Source organism: Megalobrama amblycephala, linkage group LG7 (genome assembly GCF_018812025.1).
Source record: "Megalobrama amblycephala isolate DHTTF-2021 linkage group LG7, ASM1881202v1, whole genome shotgun sequence".
Taxonomy (NCBI): Eukaryota; Metazoa; Chordata; class Actinopteri; order Cypriniformes; family Xenocyprididae; genus Megalobrama; species Megalobrama amblycephala.
In genome coordinates this window covers 57651532-57673804 of record NC_063050.1, presented here as the reverse complement: position 1 = coordinate 57673804, position 22273 = coordinate 57651532, and the positions used below count along the sequence as shown (strand labels likewise).

Below are 22273 nucleotides of genomic sequence, written 5' to 3'. Positions count from 1 at the left end.
CATGTATCACTGCTGAAACCCTCCGGGGGTCCGAGAGTAGAGTCTGAGGGAGCCGAGGGAGCCGAGGCCTGCAACCCCCCACCCTTGATGATCACGTCACGAATATGGCTCCCGCAGCTCTTCCTCCGGGCCGCCGAAGGGAGCCATCACCCGCAATCAGTCTGCATCAGACTGATTGCGCACACACCTGCAACGCATCACACTCACACTATTTAAGACACACATGCACACACACTTCGCAAAGTCTTGATTTGCCTTGGTGATCATTTCTGAGCGTTTTCTTGTGGACTGTTTATCTGTTGCCATTTGGATTGTTTATTGCCTGTGAACCTCTGACACCTACCCTGATCCTTGCCTGTGTACTGGACTTTTTTTGCTTGCCGCCTGCCCTGATCTCTGTCTGTGACCCGACTCTGTTTGTCTGCCGCCTGCCACGACCATTGCCTGTCCATGTTTATGCATCTGCCTTTGCCCTGTCTGCATTGCACGTTGTTTAATAAAGCTGCAAATGGATCCCCACTCTGTTGACCCTTCATTACAAACACACCAAAATCTTTGGTCATTGTATAGAACATTTATTTATACAAAATATATCAAATCAAAATAAAAAATATAAAAACCATAGGCTATACAAAGAACATTTACAACTACATGCAGGAATAAAAAGGATCTTGCTTGGAAGAGGGAAGAGTGAGGGCCAAAGTGAAGGAGTGGAGAAAGGAGAGAAACTCTGGTTCATTCCCTGCAGAGATTGCTGCCTGTTTTTTAAAACTACTCTGTAGGCTCCACTTGTTCCAAATTAAGCACAACTGTGCTGCTTTCATAAATTAATTTGTGTATATGAAATTTGACGAATTCTTTCTTCTGAGGCGGCAACCTCTGCAGGGAAGGGACAAGACTCAAGAGGAAGAGCTCATCCTCTGAGCGTGGAGGTGCTGCTGGAGCTAAAGGATGGGTCCGGAGTGCTTCTAGGAGCTGCATCTCCACCTCTGATGGCTGCTCCCTAACCCTTCTCTGAGCTCTTCTTCCTGGTGGTGCTGTATCAAATGATAACACATTTTGTACAATGAGAAGGCAGAAAAGGATTAAACTCATTCACAAACCATCAGTGTTATGTGAGGCAATGAGTGCTTGCTGTAAATATAATATGGATGTAAACATGGTCATTATTGCCTGTACACACCTGTGAGTACAGCTGCAGATGTTGAAGGGCCAGCAGCAGGTTCTGGCAGAGGGGACCCAGGCTCACTGTCATCAAAAGAACCAGTGGGCTCTGTCATGACAATATTAAATATTAATACAACGTTACACACATTTCACATTACACCAGTCAGAAAGAAATTAATTTAGACTTTTCATCATAAAACAACAACAACATATATGTCCTTCTGTGATTCTCCTCATTCCCTCTCTCCATATTCCCGCTTGTCTCCCATTGGTAGACGAAGGGGTCAAGGAAAGACAGGACCGCAGAGTACTTCCACTTTTTCTCTGACCTTGAAGATGATTTTGTCCTCCATTGTTGTTTCGGATTTCTGCCTTCTGCTCGCTACGTTGTAATCATGTCACTACTAGAGCAAGCTCCTGATTGGTTAATGCGGCGTAAATATTCACCAAAGTTCAGATTTTTCAACTCGCGTGATTCGCGTTACGCATGTCAAAAGCCTGAAACGCTCATTTCGCGTCACATCATACGCACCGCCTCATTCCTGTGAATCACGCCGCAGGATGTCTATTCACATCTTTGCATTGACTTAACATGTAAATCACTAACACTTAAGGCTCCATTCATGTTTGGTGTGAACGCACCATTAGAAATCATCAAAGCTTGTGCTATTTTGCTGTAGTAGATCATTTAAACCGTTATGCTGCTTCAGAAGTCCGTCCGAAATCAGTTTCGTGAGGTGCCTTTGTGAGCAAACACTGCCTGCAGAGTCATTCCCTGACCGGGCAGCGGGGAACAACTCAGCTGCCTAAACGTGGCCTCGAAGGCTCAGTGAGTGAGCACAGCTGCGATTAATCCTGTTGCTATTACCATAAACACTTCTGACCGCTGTAGTGAGCGCAGGACTGACGAACGACCGCCGGGTTTGTTGTATGATGATTTTATTTACAGCTCTGTGAAAGAGGATGATTGTAGATGATTTATAACCAAAAGACTTGCCAGACTTCCAAGTTGGAGTTCCCAGTCTGTCTTCCAAGACATACTTGTGGGGCTTTCTAGTCAGACTTCCCAGTCGGACTTTCCAGTTGGACTTGCCAGACTTCCAAGTTGGAGTTCCAAGTCGGATTTCTTGATAAACCAAGTCATTCTTTTGTGAACTACTTTTTTTATTCTGTTAAACAATCTTTCATAAGATTCACACCAACACAAAACTGTTACTTCAGTGTGTGATATTTTTGGCTAGACCCTTTCCTGAAGATTGTTTGCTTCCATTTTCTTTGCTTAACTAAATTAAATACATTTTAAATAAATAAATAACATTTCTGGGGCAGAGGACTGAAGGGAATCCTCCACGTTTATGTTTCTCCTTTTTTTTTCTTGACGAGACAAGAAACATGTTTTCAAAACTTGTTTTCGAAAACAATATTTCAAAGATTGCATTCTCAGGCCACCAACACGAGAACACAAGAGAATCTCACATTAAATGCAAAATTGTGAATCTACTCACTTTTCTGGTACAAGAGCAATAAAGCTTCACCAGACCTACATTAAAAGATTAAAAACTATAATTAGTTTCATTCTCAATTTGAGTAAGAAATTAACAAAGAATAATTTGATGTAACTGGCACATACCTTTTCAGTTCACTCTCATCAGTCTGAAGAAAATCACAAGAGCACAGTTGAATATTAAGCAACAGAACACAGTGGTAATTTAAACATTAAATATCAAATAATACCACATTACCACTGTGACACAACGGTCATCAAAACGGTACCACTTGTCATCTGTAAAGGATCGGATGACAGCAGTGTAGTGACCTCCAAAACGGGTACCCGTGTGATTGATCACAGCATAGAGCGAATACTCATGCTCCTGAAACAACATAAAGCAGGGTTTACTATTGTCACTAATATTTTTTGAAATGTATTAGATTTGACTGTATTCTCTGATCCTTACAGCTTGATATAACTTCATTCTATCAAAGCAAAATACAATAAGAGGGTTTATTGCGTAATCAGTGGGGATACGTACCTGAAGAGGTAAATGAAGCGGCACATCCATGGGGCAATCATTTTTCACAAACCCACAAACTCTATTGACATACTCAAACCTTTTAAGGTGCAAAGGCAGTATTTCTGGATACTCGTGTATTTCACAACTCTATGCAGAAAAGTAATACAGTTAAGTTTTGGGATTTATAAGCACAACTTCATTGCAAACCTGTAAAGCTGCTTTGAAACAACTTGTATCGTGAATAGCGCCATGCAAATAAAATTTATTTTAATGCCCAGAGAAAATGGAGTACCACTGAAAATGTAGCTATTCAGTAGTGTACTAGCTTTGGAAAAATGTGGCTTTTAAAGATATGTCAAACTTTGTTAGAAATGCATCAGCAGCAAAAATCCACTTTACCAGTGTCGTATCCCTTTTCTCGTCACATTCATCACAGTACATCTGGTCATCTTCAACTAATATAGCAGACTCAAAATATTTATCAAGTCCATCTTCCTGAAATCAAAATAAAATATTTTATTATGATCTGCATCTCTTTTAACATATAATCATGAATACAGAAAGTCACTGAATTTTCCCTCACAAGTTTGAACTGTCCATCTCTGGGGTTAACAGGAATCTGTAGTGACTTGAATGGGCTGTCATCATGGGACTTGTGATTTTCTGAACATATTCTGATGTTTCTCAGAGTTCCACTAAAGACCTGTTTCAGTTAAATTAATCAGAGAATCACTGTGAGTTATTAGTAGAAGATCAACAAGCAAATGTTCTGTTTTTCTGCATTGTAACATACTGAATGAACAGGAACAGAAATAGGTTACCTCGGCCAAAGTAGGGCCTACTTTCTCTAGGATATCTAGGAAATATTCCACAGCATCCTGCTGCTCATATACTGAAATTAAAGAGAAAATACAACACACTTCATACACACAAACCAAACACAGTACAGTTTCAATATTATATTATATTATATTATATTATTCCCATCCTAAACTTACCGTTCTGTATACCAAGAGACGTGATTATTCCACGAGTCGAGACACTCGGAGCACCATTGTCCTGATTGCTGAGCTCTTGGAATATTTCCTTTAATGCAGACACTAACTTCTCATTTGGGTCACTGGGAACTCTACAAAATTAAACAACTGTTTTTCATTTCAGTACAATGAATCAATTCAGACAAAACAAACAAACAATCAAAACAACAACAGCACTGACCTCATCACTCTCTCTCTGAATGATTTGGTCATGAAGAGCACCTGTAAGGTTGCATTCAAATAGGAGGTTGCTCCTCGATTGTTCAAACCTCTGTATGAACCTGAGGAGAAGCAGCAGATGCTGAATACAATGTTAACAAGAACATGAAAGGTGCCCAAGAACGTTCTTTCACAAGATGTAATATAAGTCTAAGGTGTCCCCTGAATGTGTCTGTGAAGTTTCAGCTCAAAATACCACACAGATTTTTTTTTTATTAATTTTTTTAACTGCTTATTTTGGGGCATCATTAACTATGCACCGATTCAGGCTGCGGCCCCTTTAAATCTTGCACTCACTGCCCACCGAGCTCTTGACTATAATACAGTGCATAAACAAAGTTCACACAGCTAATATAACCCTCAAATGGATCTTTACAAGATGTTCGTCATGCATACTTCGGATCATGTGAGTATAGTATTTATTTGGATGTTTACATTTGATTCTGAATGAGTTTGAGGCTATGCTCCGTGGCTAAAGCTAACATTACACACTGTTGGAGAGATTTATAAAGAATGAAGTTGTGTTTATGAATTATACAGAATGCAAGAGTTTAAAAATGTAAATAATGACTGATCTTGTATCCGTGAATACAGTAAGAAACGATGGTAACTTTAACCACATTTAACAGTACATTAGAAAGACAATTTACAAATATCACTAAAAATATCATGTTATCATGGATCATGTCAGTTATTATTGCTCCATCTGCCATTTTTCGCTGTTGTTCTTGATTGTTTATGTAACCCAGTTACAAAATATGAAAATATGTTTAAGAAAAAAAAACTTTTATTACATGGTTAAACATAGCACATGGCTAAACCATGTGCTATGTTACTGCGCAACATGCGCTATTGCATCATAATCATTCAAATTCATAACGATTACTTTAATTTCAGTGAAATGTTTCTTTTATATATATCATCTTGTTCTATATGAAGCTCTAGAATGCTCATTATTTGTAATATTTGGATTTAAGTATGCATTTATGCAGACTGATGTTCTAAATGAGGATGCAATTATTTTTTCTAGTTTTTGCAAGTGTATATCGAAAATAATACACATTCTGAGTGTTTTATTTCTTATTCTTTTGTACTGTGGGATCTATAGTACAATGTTTTCAGTTAAGATGATGTTGTTTGATTATTTTATCGGACCAATTCATTGAAGTGCATCAGTATTTAATTGATGTTTTCATATATAGTGTTCATATATAGTTCATATATGTAACATATATAAGTTATCTTCATAGAAATGATTGTCATTAGGCCTAATTGATGTTAATGTTTAAACAAATGTTTTACAGTCACCTGTTTTGTAAATTCAGGTCGGGTCTTTAGTAACGAGAGGATTCTGTTCATTGATCGTGAGGGATGTGAAACCTTAGATGGCGAGTCACCCAAACCGGATCTTCTAGAGTCTATGTGAATTTGAACTTCAAACCGTGAGGAACATTACGTGGTAGGACTGTTACCAACAAAGAGTCTTACAGACATAGGAGGACATTTTTGATTTTGATCATTTTTGAAAGACTGATCGTGCACTGGTCGTGCATGATACACATACACTGATAAACACACACACCAACATTAGTTTAAAAAAGGGGGTTTTATTTCATTTTTATTTGTAAGCCGGCTACATTCTGTTGTGACTTTGTACAATATCATTTTCTTACTAAAGTTACATTGAAACTGTTACAGTGAATCTGTCCATTCATTTGTGTTGCAATGTCTGAACCTCTTACGAACCTAGAGTTGTGTATTTACCTATAGGTGGGTTACATTTACCTGCATAAAGTCTGTTGATTCAGCTGTGCACAGATCCAGATGTTAATACTGGCTTGTCAAATGCCTTGAACATGGGCTGGCATATGCAAATATTGGGGATGTACATATTAATGATCCCGACTGTTACGTAACAGTCTGTGTTATGTTGAGATTCGTCTGTTTTCCGGAGGTCTTTTAAACAAATGAGATTTACATAAGAAGGAGGAAACAATGGAGTTTGAAACTCAGTGTATGCCATTTCCATGTACTGAACTCTTGTTATTCAACTATGCTGAGGTAAATTCAATTTTTGATTCTAGGGCACCTTTAATAATATCAGTAGTAGCAGTATCAGTTACTTCAAATCAATACACAAGGCTTCTTATGTTATCAGTCACTGATTAACCCTTTAAGTCCTGAAGGCATTTTCAGAGTTTTGTTTTCTGAGTGACACAAAAAAGTAAAGACTTGTAACTCCAAATTTCAAGAGAGTCAAAAGGTTCAGTTTCAGTTTAATTTATTTATATAGCACATTAAATAACAACAGAGTCGACCAAAGTGCTGCACAGAGAAATAAATGTATGCTATTATCAATAAAATAAAACAATCACGAAGAGTATACAACACTAAAAACACACTGAATACAGTGGTTACTCGAGTCCATAAGCCTCTTCAAAAAGATGTGTCTTAAGTAGAGATTTAAAAACCAGTACAGAAGTGGCTGATCTCAAGCTAAAAGGCAAGTTATTCCACAACTGGGGTGCAGCCACCGAAAATGCATGAACCCCCTGAAGCTTTAAAAGTGTTTTGGGTGACCTTAAAAACCTACTGGTCTGATGGTAAGACAAAAGATCTGATAAGTAGTTTGGAGCCAAGCCATTCAGGGACTTATAGACAAACAATAATACCTTGAATTGGATTCTATACTCAATGAGGAGCCAGTGCAAACCAGTGCCTCCACGGGGGTTTTCCCCCTTCAAGCTTCTCTTCGGATGCCACCCCCACGGGGTACTGGACGTCCTAAGAGAGACTTGGGAGGACGGACCATCTCAGGCCAAAAATGAAATTCAGTATGTGCTGGACTTGAGAACAAAAATCCACACTTTAGGGCGGCTGTCCATGGAGAATTTGTTACAAGCCCAGCACAAACAGAGCCAACTGTATGACAGGGGGGACTAATTTATGCAAATTTTCACCGGGAGATAAAGTGCTTGTATTGCTCCCCACTTCAAGTTCAAAATTACTTGCAAAGTGGCATGGACCATTTGAGGTTACACGGCAAGTTGGCGAGCTCGATTATGAGGTGATACGTTCTGATAGGAGAGGAGCACGTCAAATTTACCACCTCAATCTCCTTAAAAAATGGAATAAGGCAGAACCATGATGTTGGCAACGGTGATTAGCGGAGAGGATCGTCTTGGGCCAGAGGCGAATGTCAAAAAACAATCCCTTGCTCTGGTCCCGGGGGGAGATCACCTCTCACCCTCCCAGCTCACTGATTTGACTAAATTACAAGCAGAGTTTGCTGACGTGTTTTCTCCCCTACCGGGCCGTACGGACCTCATTCAGCACCATATCGAGACAGAGCCGGGCGTGGTGGTTCGCAGCAGGCCATATAGATTGCCTGAACACAAGAAAAAGGTAGTTCAGGCAGAATTAGGGGCAATGCTTGAAATGGGAGTAATAGAAGTATCCAGCAATAACTGGGCGAGCCCGATAGTTTTGGTTCCCAAAACAGACCGCTCAGTGCGGTTCTTTGTGGATTACCGCAAGGTGAACGCAGTGTCGAAATTCGACGCGTATCCAATGCCACGGGTGGACGAATTGCTTGACAGGCTCGGTACGGCTCGATTTTATTCGACACTGGACTTAACAAAGGGATATTGGCAGATCCCCTTGTCACCATTATCCAAAGAAAAGACAGCTTTCCCTATAACTTTCACTATAAAAAATGAGGGAATAGGATCTAAAGAACAAGATGCCAGTTTCATATGGTAAATAATATCTATTAAATAAGATAGAGACACAGGCTCAAAGCTAGTTAAAGTAGCTACATTACAGTGATCAGAAAAAGATGCATTTCCAGAATTTGAAATGTTAGACCGAATATTTTGAATCTTTGTAATAAAAAAAACTCTAAAAAATCATGAGATGCCTCAGGAAATGTGGTAGTAGCAGGATTTAGAACCTTGTTAATAGTACTAAATAAAATTTTAGGTCTACCAGCATTGCTAGAAATCAGATTGGAAAAATATGAAGATCTAGCAATCTTAATGGATTGTTGATAAGACTTCAAACAGTCTCTCCAGATTTCATAAAATACTTGCAATTTATTTTGTTTCCATTTTCTCTCTGCCTGCATTTTTGTCTTAATGCTTTAGTTTCACTGTTTAACTAAGGCTGGTTTCTCAATTTTGGGTATTTCAATTTGGAAGGAGCAATAGAATCCAAAATATTAACACAGGTGGAGTTAAAATAGGAGGTTAACTCTTCAAGGCCCATATCAGAAGAAAATAATTCAAAAGAAATAGCAAATTGAGAAGAGGCAAAGGCATCGGAGAATCGTATGGGTGCATCTGAGTTAAGAGAGCGGGATATAGTAACTAGGAGAAGATTGTTTCACAGGATGAGATAAAACAGTATTTAAAAGTATTGGCTTGTGGTCAGAGACGCAGAAATCTTCAATCTGAACAATTTGTAATGGAAATCCAAAGGACAATATCAAATCGAGCGTATGGCCTTTTTCATGTGTAGCGTCTAACACAGATTGAGAAAGGTTAAAATAATCAATGATTTGTAAAAATTTGGACACTAATGGCTTATCAGGGCAACACACATGAATATTAAAATCACCAAGAATCAAGAGACTGTCAGCATTAGGAACAACTGTAGCTAAAAAAAATAAGAGAATTCCTTCAAGAAAGCTTATTATAGTTAGGGGATCTATAAATAAGTTCACAAAAAATAGGGTACATCAAGTCCATCCACCACAACTGCACCTCAAAGCTAGTGAAGCACTCAACAGGTAAAATACGGCAATTAAATTGCTTCTTAAAAATTGTGGCTACAGCCCCCTGCCCACAGTCCTCGGTGAGCTAAGAAAGTTACAGTCACAAGGAGATGTTTCAATAAGTGGGTCTAGTTCTCCAATATTAAGCCAAGTCTCCATCATAAAAATAAAGACTAATTCATGAGATACGAAAAATTCATTGATTATGAAAGTTTTGTTAATTAATCATCGTATGTTGATCTATCTTTACCGTCACCAATTCTGAAGGCCGGCTTTGCATCGTCTGATCAAACGATCTAGTCTTTGATAGTGAAAGGCGATTCACGGTTCTCAGGTTACAAACATTTACTCCTCTCCAGACGGTGCGTGGTTTCCTCGATTCCCAACTGGCGAGAGGACTCGGCGGGTTCAGGAAAACCGGAACAAGCCATGACTCCCTAGGATGAATAATACGCCGAAGGGAAGGTCGCGCATTGAAACTAGGAGACTCCGTAATCCACAAACCTTTGGACTTCAGGGTATTACCAGAGCTCATCCTTAGTCAAACTGCCACTCCTCCACACTTGCCTTGCTTTTTATAACTCTTCTTTTTATTAAAAACACAGTCTGGTAGGCAGCAGACATCCATCCGCAACAGCAACTTAGGAGGAAGATCAAAAAACCTCCCTTCACCCATAAATTCGCCATTGAGTCGTGTATGTCCAGTAGAGTTTGTCGATCATAAATAAGAACTGCAGTAACTTGGTGTAACAGCAAACAAGGCAACAGACCGAGGGGACAAACAACAGGCAACATAAACTGAGAGAGACGACTCGCCGTGCAACATGCTGGCGCCATCTTGCAGACCAATGGGGAAACCTAACCTATTGTTTGGTTGTTATCGTTTGAAAGGAAACTTTTAAAATTTAAATTTGGACATTCTCATGCTGGACTCATTTTAAATGTGAGAATTTGCTGTAAATAATGATGTCCAAATTTCCACAATCGGAGGGAGCATGTTTCATGATGTTACGAGCCAAAACGTGACATTAATGCTGCTTCGGGTTATTATTTACATATGGGTCTTGCGGGGTTTCGCGTACAAAAACTCGCTCAAGTTTAGCCCAAAACAATTATGCTTGTTGTATTTTACTCCATGAGATCTTTCAAATGACATATAACACACGATTATCTGAGCTGTATGATGCTTTTGACACATTGGAGTAGTAAAAAAAATATTTAATAAATTATGATTTTTTTTTTCAGCAAATAACTTTGAGTTATTTAGCATTATTTAGGAGTTAATCAAATTGGCTACATTCATTGTAAATTCTAGAGTCTAAAGGCTGATTTATACTTCTGCATTGAGTGTACGCTGTAGCTACGGCGTAGGCTGTTTGTACCACATGTAGCCTATGACATAGCCTGACGTGCACCTCTTCAAAAATGTAACAACACGTCAGTCCTACGCGGACCGCAAGCGCTGTGATTGGTCTGCTAGAACCCCTCCCTCGGATTAAAAAACTGGCGCAGCGCAATAGGAGAAGAGCGAGCGTTTTCAAACACTGCCTCCTAGTGGTCAGCATGCATGTCGATGCTGACAATGACGCAGAAGTATAAATGAAAACAGACGCATAGCCTACAGCGCAGAGGCTCCAGCGTAGGTCTGACGCAGAAGTATAAATCAGCCTTAAGCTTTCAAATGACACCTATTTTGTGATGATCAAGGAAGGAGTTTTGAAAAATATGATTATTAATTTTTTTTATAGCTAGGTGGCACTCGCGGGCAGTACACTCGTTTTGGAGTGATAACTTAGCACTCGTTAAGAATCTTGCCAGTGGTTGCTTAGTAATTTGATTATGATCTTTTTTGCAGGGGGATGTGTCTGCCGGCGGGACACTTCAGGCTTAAGTGGTTAAAGAGAAATGTCAGAGGATTTCAGTACAAGAGAAGAGGAGTTTGTTGCCCAGCCATATTTGTTTTGAACAGCGAAAGGCGTCTGTTGTGAATTCTCTATTTTTAAGTTTAAAGTAATACCTTCAAATAAAACATTTTTCAATTCTTTAAAAAGGTTGTTTAAAATAAACAAGAATTATTAATAACAAATTAATAAAAATATCTTGTGCACTAAAAATGTCTCAATGTAGACTTTGGTGAGCCTAATAGGTATGTTTACCCTATAATTATGCAATGCCTTTCACTATTTAAAAGGTTTTAATTTTATTTTTTAATTATTTAATAATATTTTTTTACATTTCTTTGATGTTTTAAGAAACTGGACAAGTATCTGAACTCACAACGATCTTGGTTTGTTTGTCTTCTCTCCTTTGGATCCATTATATTCATCCTCTCAATATCCTCTGTCGCCTGATTTACTTCAGTTGAATTACCTGCAGAGAGATACAGCTTGTCATTCATGTTGCACTTCAGTTTAAACTTAACCTTTCTGTACCACATTTACATAAATTATTATAAACTGAATATAATATGTATACACTGTTTTGTAACAATCAAGTTTACATAGAAGATGCAGGACAAGAATCCAGGTGAGACTGAGGACCTGTTCCTAGACACAATGACAACGCAGCCCTGAAGTGTCAGTTGTAATGTCTGTTACTTAATAATTTACAGAATGATTTTAGCCTCCTGAACTGTGCATGTAAATCACGAATCAGCTCCGGACGGCCTAGGAGAGACTGTGACTTTTGTCATCTTTGTAGACCCGCTGAGGTTAAACAGAGAACCCCAGTCCCCAGCACCGGGGACTTCAAAAGAATCACCCCATGTGGGTTAAGGACCATGCGGTCGCATGCCAAACCCCAATACACACCACACACACAAACACACCACACACACAGACACACACACACACACACACACACACAAACAAACACACACAAACACGCATGAAGATTATATGTACAAAATATGACTGTGCCAAAGTGTACCCGTCTGTCACGTCAGGCACAGAGACAAGATGATAAGATCCATATGCAGCTTTAATGGGGTAATCCAAAAACTTAATCCAAACAGGCAAGGGTCAAAATCCAAAGATCAGTCCATACAAAACAAAGAAAAACACAAACAGAAGCCGGTGACATTAAATGAAACCACAATAACAAAAGCAGAAACAAACCAGGTATAAATAGACAGACACTAATGATCAAACACAAAACAGCTGGGTGCAAAGAAGGGATCATGAGTCCGGGAAGTGGGTTATGGGAATTGAAGTCCAAGTGTGGTGAACAATAGTCCATGTTGGAGTGGCCTCTGGTGGCTAAATAGGGCACTCCAACTGGTGATCATGACAGTACCCCCTCCCTACAGAGCGGCTACCAGACACTCCACCTGACCAAACACAAAACAAAACTCTCAGGAGGGAGGTGGACCGGAGGAGGACCAGGGGGAGGGACGGAGGACCAGGGGGAGGGACGGCGGGCCAGGTCCAGAGCCGGAGGAACAGACCACGGGGGCTCCACGAAGGTCGGAGTCCTGGCTGAGTGCCAAGGCAGCGCCGGAGGAACTGACCAGGTGGGCTTCAGCAGGGTAGACGGCCTGGGCGGCGGCAACAGGGCAAGGCGCTTGGGTGGCTGCAGCAGGGCAGACGGCCTGGGTGGTGCCGGCAGGGCAAGGCGCTTGGATGGTGCCGGCAGGGCAAGGCGCTTGGGAAGCGGAAGAACAGCCTCTGGGGTGGTCTCCGGACCTACCACGGGCACTGGGAAGGCCTCCGGGCCTCAAGAGACGGAGGAAGCCCTTTTCCTCCTCTTACGTGGGTGAGGCGGTGGCTCCATGCCTACCTCCTCTGTAGGCACTGTCGTTGTCTTTCAAGTTGCATGTATGTATCCCTAGTGTATAAGCTTAGCTATGACTGTAGTTGTGTTAGTTTCATTCTAAATGATAAAGTTCGAGTATAAACTGTATCTTCCCTTTTATGTTTTAGCCACCTGACAAGTTTGGTTTCTTTATAAAGCTCTCTTTATGCCTTATTCGACAATGTATGTCACATTACTGTAAAATGCATTGTTCTATTTTTAATGGTACTTCGGAGAAAATACACTCCGATCTGACACTTCATAATTCATGCAAATGTGGCCATCAATGGAGACAAAGAAAAAGTTTGCCTGCCTAGATTGCACCCTTATCATTGGTTGTTTCATCCAAGGAGGCATGTTGGCTTATTTTTCCATAAAAGACAACCACACGCATTTTTCCTTTGTCTCTTGATTGTCTCTCAACTGTCCCTCGCAATCTCGTGCACATCTCGCCCGGACGTCTCCGCGACTGCACTTCCATCACACACTCATCTTCTTCTGGAGGACCATCTCCCGTGAAACAAACTTTCAAGTCCTCAGTTCAGATCTTCCCGCAGAAATGGAAGAAGCCAACAAACTGCTACAGCCGCACTGAACGTCACCTGTATCTTTTGAAACTCTGCACGCAAACTCACGCAAGTACTGCTTCTCTCTATCTTAGATGCGATAAGTCATACGACCTAACAAAGTGAGACTGATTCTTTGCTGGCTCTAAGGACTGTTAGTAAGTTTTGCTACTTGTCTTCTCTCTTTTCTCGTCTTTAGTTTTGCTTTTGTATATATGTATATCCTCTGTGCATGTTTAGATGTATAACCTCTGTATTCGTAGTTTTACATATTAAATACATTATATTCATGTTTGATTGTTCTGCTGCTCATTCAGAAAACCAAGTCACTTCTATGTTTTGTTTCTGCAACACTGCTTTACGCTTTGATGCTATAATAGGAATTTATTCTTGTGGCCAGAGAATAAAATTTCTTTCATAATAGTCTGTGAGAAAACTAATTGTTTGGTGGACAAACTAGGATAGTTTTTCTAAGCAACTATTAAACTAGAACTAATCATATATGTAATTAATTACAATCCATTGTAATCAATTCACAATATATGTGCATAATTCCCTCTTTGGGCAATCTATATTTATTAGTCATAACGTGTTATGATTTATTATATTTCACCCATGATTTGAGCTAATTGATTAAATACCTGTAAATTCATTACACAGTAGAGATTAATTATTCAACTAGATAATATCCTGTGAAGGCCTCATAGACATGACAGCCAGTGACAATGATGAATACAAGATGGAACTGGAATAAATACTTTGACTGTTGTGATCCCAATCAGTCTTGGGCATGGAGTTCACCAGAGCTTCACAGGTTGATTCCATTCAGTAATCCATGTCCTTAGTCTGCTTGTCTTCAGTAAACTGTTTGCGGTCTTTCTTGTGCATCATCTTTAGAAGAGGCTTCCTTCTGGGACGACAGCCATGCAGACAGATTTGATGCAGTGTGCGGCGTATGGTCTGAGCACTGACAGGCTGACCCCGACCCCTTCAACCACTGCAGCAATGCTGGCAGCACTCATACATCTATTTCCCAAACACAGCCTCTGGATATGACGCTGAGCACGTGCACTCAACTTCTTTGGTCGACCATGGCGAGGCCTGTTCTGAGTGGAACCTGTCCTGTTAAACCGCTGTATGGTCTTGGCCACCGTGCTGCAGCTCAGTTTCAGGGTCTTGGCAATCTTCTTATAGCCTACACCAGGGCTGGGCAAACTCGGTCCTGGAGGGCCACTGTCCTGCAGAGTTTAGCTGCAACCATGATAAAACTCACCTGTGTGTAATCCTGAAGACCTTGATTAGCTGGTTCAGGTGTGTTTGATTAGGGTTGGAGCAAAACTCTGCAGGGACGGCGGCCCTCCAGGACCGAGTTTGCCCAGCCCTGGCCTACACCATCTTTATGTAGAGCAGCAATTCTTTTTTCAGATCCTCAGAGGGTTCTTTGCCATGAGGTGCCATGTTGAACTTCCAGTGACCAGTATGAGAGAGTGAGAACGATAACACCAAATTTAACACACCTGCTCCCCATTCACACCGGAGATCTTGTAACACTAACGAGTCACATGAAACCGGGGAGAGAAAATGGCTAATTGGGCCTAATTTGGACATTTTCACTTAGTGGTGTACTCACTTTTGTGGTCAGCGGTTTAGACATTAATGTCTGTGTGTTGAGTTATTTTGAGGGGACAGCAAAGTTACACTGTTATACAAGCTGTACACTGACTACTTTACATTGTAGCAAAGTGTCATTTCTTCAATGTTGTCACATGACAAGATATAATAAAATATTTACAAAAATGTGAGGGATGTACTCACTTCTCTGAGATACTATAGATAAATTAAAGGTGCCCTAGATTATGTTTTTAAAAGATGTAATATAAGTCTAAGGTGTCCCCTGAATGTGTCTGTGAAGTTTCAGCTTAAAATATATGGAATTACATTTCTGCCACAATTCCGCACGCGCAAGATCATATTTTGAGCGCGCAAAAGTGCATTTCGCACGCGCGTGAACTGAGTTTTGCGGAGAAATGTTCGTCTCGCAAATAAAAAAGTATTTTGAGCAAACGAAAATCAATTTTGCATTTAAAAGAAGTTCATTTGGATGTGTGCAGATATTCTCTTTCGCATGTGCAACGTTTCACTTGTTTGCTCTCCTGATATCCACGCTGAACGCTCTCAATCGCTGATGGCTCGCGTGCTCAACACAACAGAGCGTTACCATGTGCCACAATTCCGGCCAATCAGAGATGAGGCTGCTAAATTCTGATTGGCTGACTTGACAATCAATCACAAGACTCCCTGCTTTAGCGACAGAGGAAGAGGCGTTTGTTCAATGGCTTGAACACTATCAAAGTCCCTTTAGGACTATATAAAGTCTTTGATACTATTTATTTTCAAATTCAATGTCTACCACTCAAAGTATATTATTTTTTTAATCAAAAATCATATTGTATTATTACATAATGGCCTGTCCCTATGCAACGAAGCGTTCTTTAGAACATCCGCAATAATATAGCTCGAAAACTTCCGGTGAGAGTCATGTGCTGGTGTATTGAGCATCATAGTTTAATACTTAGTTTATAATCAGAATATAGTCACTTAAATAGTCAGGCATAGCATTAATTTAGTTATTCAAATGTAAGAAATGATAAAAAATAAATAAATAAATTCGACCATCAGTTTTCACACTTTCGTGTGAAAAAAAGCGTAAAAAATTAAATATTTATTGTGCACTTTAGTTAGATTAATTGAATAAAATGTGTGTTTTCTCAAGTGTGCTGAAATCATTTATCTTGTGCTGCACTGACTGACAGCTGCTGTGATTATAAAGAGAGCGGCGCTCGATTTCTGTGTCATTCATTCACAAGAAAAGTTATTGTTTTTCATAAAATTTTGTGAGTATTTCATACTTCACACTGACAATGTATTTTTAAATCTAGTTATTTTATAATGTTTAATATTTAGTAAAAAACTAAACAAAGTGAAATATATGCGCAAATAAATGCTACTTTGCCGCCACCTGCTGGTTAAAGTGGTAATTGTGTTTTTTATTTTTAAAATAAGTTTTCTATCAAATGTTAAATTTTCTACATTTTGAAATGTTTGGTTTTACAGTGGGGACAATCTCAGAAGAATGAACAAGTAATGTTCAAAAAGTGTGTGCCTGTCTAATTACAGACATGTCATTTTTAAACGATGCCAATAGTCTTTATTGCAATCAATAAAACAATAAAATTAGGTAAATGTGATTAAAATATGAATACAATATTAAAATGTCTACCACTGATGGTTTTATGTCGATGTACAGCGACTGCAGAATGAACAGCTAACAGTTCACCGGAAATGCCTGAGCTGTCTTAATCACAACCAGGAAGTAACCATGCATATAGTCCATTAGCTGGTAAGTTAGTTACATAACTGCAGGCATTAGTGGAATTTAAAAGTGACTGAGCTGGGGTCTCTAATGTTACATGCTTTAAGAAATGAAGTTAAACAGACTTTTGCCCTTTTAATTAGTTAATATTATATTTTAAAATAAAACATCAAATAAATGCAAAAATGCAATGTAATAATGGTAAAGTATTTATCAAAATACTTATATTATTTATATTTATTTAGGATGGGTAGTATGCACATTGGAATGCAGGCTTGTTCTCCCTGTGCAAAAAAAATCTAATTATGTGGGTAACAATGATATATGCAAATATAACAGTATAAATCTTGGGTGTGTGACCCACAAACTTACTGTTATATTTGCATATGTCATTGTTACCTATATTTTTATTTTATTTATTTATTTATTTGCAGTGAGGGAGAACAAGCCTGCATCCCAGTGTGCATACTATCCTTCCTAAATAGCGTGAAGTATTTTGATAATTACTTTACTGTTATTACATTGCATTTTTTATTTTTAAATATCCAAAGGCAAGTTTTGTACCTTGCTTACACACTTAACTAATTAAAAGGGCAAAAGTCTGTCCATCTAATTATATAAACTGCAGTTCAGTAAGAAGTTACTTACCAGGAAACACTGTGTAGGAAACACTGGGACATGCCATTATGTAATAATACGACATGATTTTGATAATAATAATAATAATAATAATAATAATAATAATCTACTTCGAGTGGTAGACATTTGAACTTGAAAATAAATAGTATAAAAGACTTTATATAGTCCTAAAGGGACTTTGATAGTGTTCAAGCCATTGAACAAACGGCTCTTCCTCTGTCGGTAAAGCAGGGAGTCTTGTGATTGGTTGTCAAGCCAGCCAATCAGAATTTAGCAGCCTCATCTCTGATTGGCCGGAATTGTGGCACACTGTAACTCTCTGTTGTGTTGAGCACGCGAGCCATCAGCGATTGAGAGCGCTCAGCGTGGACATCAGGAGAGCAAGCAAGTGAGACTTTGCACACGCGAAAGAGAACATCTGCACACATCCAAATGAACTTCTTTTAAATGCAAAATTGATTTTCGTTCGCTCAAAATACTTTTTTATTTGCGAGACGAACATTTCTCCGCAAAACTCAGTTCACGCGCGTGCGAAATGCCCTTTTGCGCGCTCAAAATATGATCTTGCGCGCGTGGAATTGTGGCAGAAATGTAATTCCATAAAAATACCCCATAGATTTTTTTTTATTAATTTTTTTAACTGCCTATTTTGGGGCATCATTATAAACGCGCCGATTTATGCTGTGGCCCCTTTAAATCCCGTGCTCTCCGCCCACAGAGCTCGCGCTTGCCTTAAACAGTGCCTTAACAAAGTTTACACAGCTAATATAACCCTCAAAATGGATCTTTACAAAGTGTTCGTCATGCCTGCGGCATGCATGCGTCGGATTATGTGAGTATATTGTATACTGTTATATTGTTTACATTGATTCTGAATGAGTTTGAGGCTGTGCTGCGTGGCTAAAGCTAACATTACACACTGTTGGAGAGATTTATAAAGAATGAAGTTGTGTTTATGCATTATACAGACTGCAAGTGTTTAAAAATGAAAATAGCGACGGCTCTCGTCTCTGTGAATACAGTAAGAAACGATGGTAACTTTAACCACATTTAACAGTACATTAGCAATATGCTAACGAAACATTTAGAAAGACAATTTACAAATATCACTAAAAATATCATGATATCATGGATCATGTCAGTTATTATTGCTCCATCTGCCATTTTTCGCTGTTGTTCTTGCTTGCTTACCTAGTTTGTTGATTCAGCTATGCACATCCAGACGTTCTGCCCTTGTCTAATGCCTTTCATAATGATAATGTTGGGAACGTGGGCTGGCATATGCAAATATTGGGGGCGTACACCCCGACTGTTACGTAACAGTCGGTGTTATGTTGAGATTTTCGGTTTCGGTTTTCCGGAGGTCTTTTAAACAAATGAGATTTATATAAGAAGGAGGAAACAATGGAGTTTGAGACTCACTGTATGTCATTTCCATGTACTGAACTCTTGTTATTTAACTATGCCAAGATAAATTCAATTTTTCATTCGAGGGCACCTTTAACTAAATTAATACTATTGTTTCTTAGAACAGAATGAATCAATACTGAATTAACTTAAAGAAAATAGTGTCATTATCCATCTTAAGAGCTGCTGTGCAGCCAAAATTATATACCAATTATCAGTGTAAACTGCTTTGACACAGTCTGCATTGTAAAAAGAGCTATATAAATAAAAGTGACTTGACCCTCAATTTAGCCATACCTGACCAAAGGAGGATTAACATGACAAAGAAAAGTTACAATCCCATAATCTTAGTGCTATTTTATGCAAATGAACTAAATGAATAGCTATGAACAATGTTTATCTATAAATAGGAGTCACTGGTGTTACTGATCTTTACTGCTGAGACCATAAGGAAGGTGACACCAGTGACAATTTTCATGAAAAATCATTTTACAAAATGGCTGCTCCAAGGTATCAAACCACATGTTATCAATCATGGTATACTCACTAAATTAAATAGTTTAATCCATTTGTATTCTAGTTTTTTTTAAAGTTTCCTGACAATAAAGTAAGCCATACCAGTGAGTTGATGAAATCATGAAATCATGGCTGTGTCCGAAAACTGGAAAAAACAGATTGAAAATCATTGATGATTATTGATAAATTAATTATGAATAGAATTTAAAAGATATTTTCAGCACACGATAAAAGCTTGGCGTTGCACAGCTTGCATTGAACTGTATTTCCATCTATCTTGTCAAAGTGAAACTAGACATCACTACATGACTTCGAGGCCATTCTCTCTCTTCTCACGTCTTATTGACTCACGATGTGGAAAGCTAAACAAGCGGAGCCCAGGGCGCCGCCCAAAGTGCTGCTATAACCAATCAGGAGAAAAAAGAAAAAATACTTTTCGATCATCGTTTACATGATCGATCGTCGCTGTCACGGACCACGGTCGAGTACTCAGTCGCTGTTACACATCCCTATTAGCCAGAAATTAAATATTTAGTTCTCACCAAAGCTTGCGCTATTTACATCATATTTGATAGTTATGTATACATTATTGTGTTATAAATGGTAGAAAACCCTGTTTCTGTAGCTACATGACTGTGGGACGAGCACTTCTGTGGTGCTGGAATTCTATATAATTAATTAAAAAACAAATATTGCCACAGAAAAGTGGACATTTCCATAGAATGGCCTTTTAACAGTGTTTTGATCTGCCTGCATTGACATTATTGTATGTGAACTGAACTGAGCTGGATGATATCACTGTTTACTCCAGTGCTGAAATATAAACTAATTATTGATATTTACAATGGAATGAATCAATAGTGAATTAACTTAAGCTGGACAATGACACCATTTTCTTTAAGAGCTGTTGTGCAGCCAAAATTATATACCAATTATCAATGTAAAGCTGCTTTGACACAGTCTGCATTGTAAAAAGCGTTATATAAATAAGTGACTTGACCCGTATACTGTTATCGGGCAAAGAAAATGTTCAAGGCAAGTTAATTTATATAGCACATTTCATACACAATGGTAATTCAAAGTGCTTTACATGGAAAGGAAACAAATACATAATCATAAAAATGGAATGAACAGGAAAGAAATAAATAAGCCCTAATTGCCAGAATCACTCATTGCGGGGTTCCCCTGTCAGATGCGGAAGAGACAGAGTCTGACCTTATCCAGTGCTTTACACTCCCTATAGGTATCTCTTCACAGATACACCACTTTCGTGTCCCTGTATTGGAGTGCGTTCAATGCGCTGTCTGCCGTTAGCGGCTCCCATCGACTTCTATACTATAAAATACTATATGATCATAAATATCATAAAGCTAGTATAATTAACGTCCCTCCCTGGTCACCTGCCAGTTTCGCGGTACTCTTCATTCACGTCTGAGTGAAGCTCTGCCGCTCTTCTTTCCCTATTCACCCACACAGACAGCTCTATCAAAATAAAACAACTTAATATAAATGGAATGCAAAGATGTTCACCGCAGAAAGATACTTCGTTTATCTACAATCTAAGAACAACACTAAAACAACACGTACCTCACACAGCAAAAAAGAAACAAAGATAGACTAGCCTAATAAAAAGCAGCCTAAGGCATTTGAATAAAGTCAGACCATCTGACCGTGTAACTCACCATTCTCAACAGATCACCAACATGAAAATCGAAACTACAGTTCGAAACTTTAACTTAGAAAAACAATAAATAGTTTCAGTTATGGAAATAGTTCCCGTTAGCTGGTGTACTTACCTTTTACCTCGCGTTTCATGTCCTCAGTGCAAAACATCTTGTTAGATAAATGAAAGCAAAAATGGAGTTTTAGGGGAAAACCAGTGAAGAGCTCAAAACACGAATTTAGCTTTCGCTTTCACAAAAACGCGTTGCTTATAAAGGGAAGTGGTTTTCACAGGATTGTAAATGCAATGCAAACATTTGTTCATTTACATTTATTCATTTTCAGCATGTAGTAATTTATTTATAATAAACACTTTATGTGGGCTATTAAAACGTGTTTTTTAAAACACACGCACAGAGTGTGACGTCATTTTGTGATCCTTGCAGGGTGCATAAAAAGGATTTCCTGTATGCGAACAATACTGGATTCAGGGGGCAAACCGAGTCTTATGCTGGATGAAATGAAAATGTGATGTTTATCTGCTTACCCCCAGCGCATCCAAGATGTAGTGACTTTGTTTCTTCAGTAAAACACAAATGATGATTTTTAACTTTAAGTCTTTGGAATTATCTTGTTTATCAAGGAAACAAAAGTATTCATCAGTAGTTTCCATTAAATGGTAGTTAAACAAATGCCCTATTCACATGACAAATGTTATGCTTGAAATGGAATTTCCCTTGACATTTCAGTTGGGAAACAGAAACCAAAACTGCTAGCTGAGCAATGTTAGTTGGGAAATGCTAAGTCATGGAATTAATTTAAACCAAATTGAATTTATTTAAAAAGGAAAACACATCTTTACAAACAAACAAACAAAAAAACTGATAGAAACACAACATTTAAAAAAAAAAAAAACTATTATAAGCATATTCTTGGAAAACAGTAAGGCATTTCTTAACCCTTATGCGGATATTCGTACACTCAGGATGTTGGGACTTATGAAAAAATTTGATTTTATATCATAATGTTTTTGTTGTTGTTGGGATATATATATATATATATATATATATATATATATATATATATATATATATATATATGTGTGTGTG

General features: G+C 38.6%; 1 protein-coding gene across 2 annotated transcripts; it reads right to left on the bottom strand.

Annotated features, from left to right (window-relative positions):
• Positions 1–630: 630 nt before the first annotated feature.
• Positions 631–21402, bottom strand: LOC125273052 (ubiquitin carboxyl-terminal hydrolase 12-like). 2 transcript variants are annotated; one of them, XM_048198312.1, is made up of 13 exons: positions 21299–21402; positions 11487–11579; positions 4398–4497; positions 4178–4308; positions 4001–4071; positions 3763–3882; positions 3579–3674; positions 3198–3326; positions 2910–3038; positions 2798–2820; positions 2673–2707; positions 1184–1273; positions 631–1037 (listed from the first exon to the last, which is right to left on the bottom strand). In XM_048198312.1, exons 1-13 carry the CDS (start codon positions 21333–21335, stop codon positions 772–774), a joined length of 1320 nt encoding a protein of 439 aa, XP_048054269.1. In that variant the 5' UTR covers positions 21336–21402; the 3' UTR covers positions 631–771. The 2 variants fall into 2 exon arrangements, with proteins under 2 accessions (XP_048054269.1, XP_048054270.1); XM_048198313.1 differs by lacking the exon at positions 21299–21402 and adding an exon at positions 19605–19731.
• Between the last annotated feature and the right edge of the window lie 871 nt (positions 21403–22273).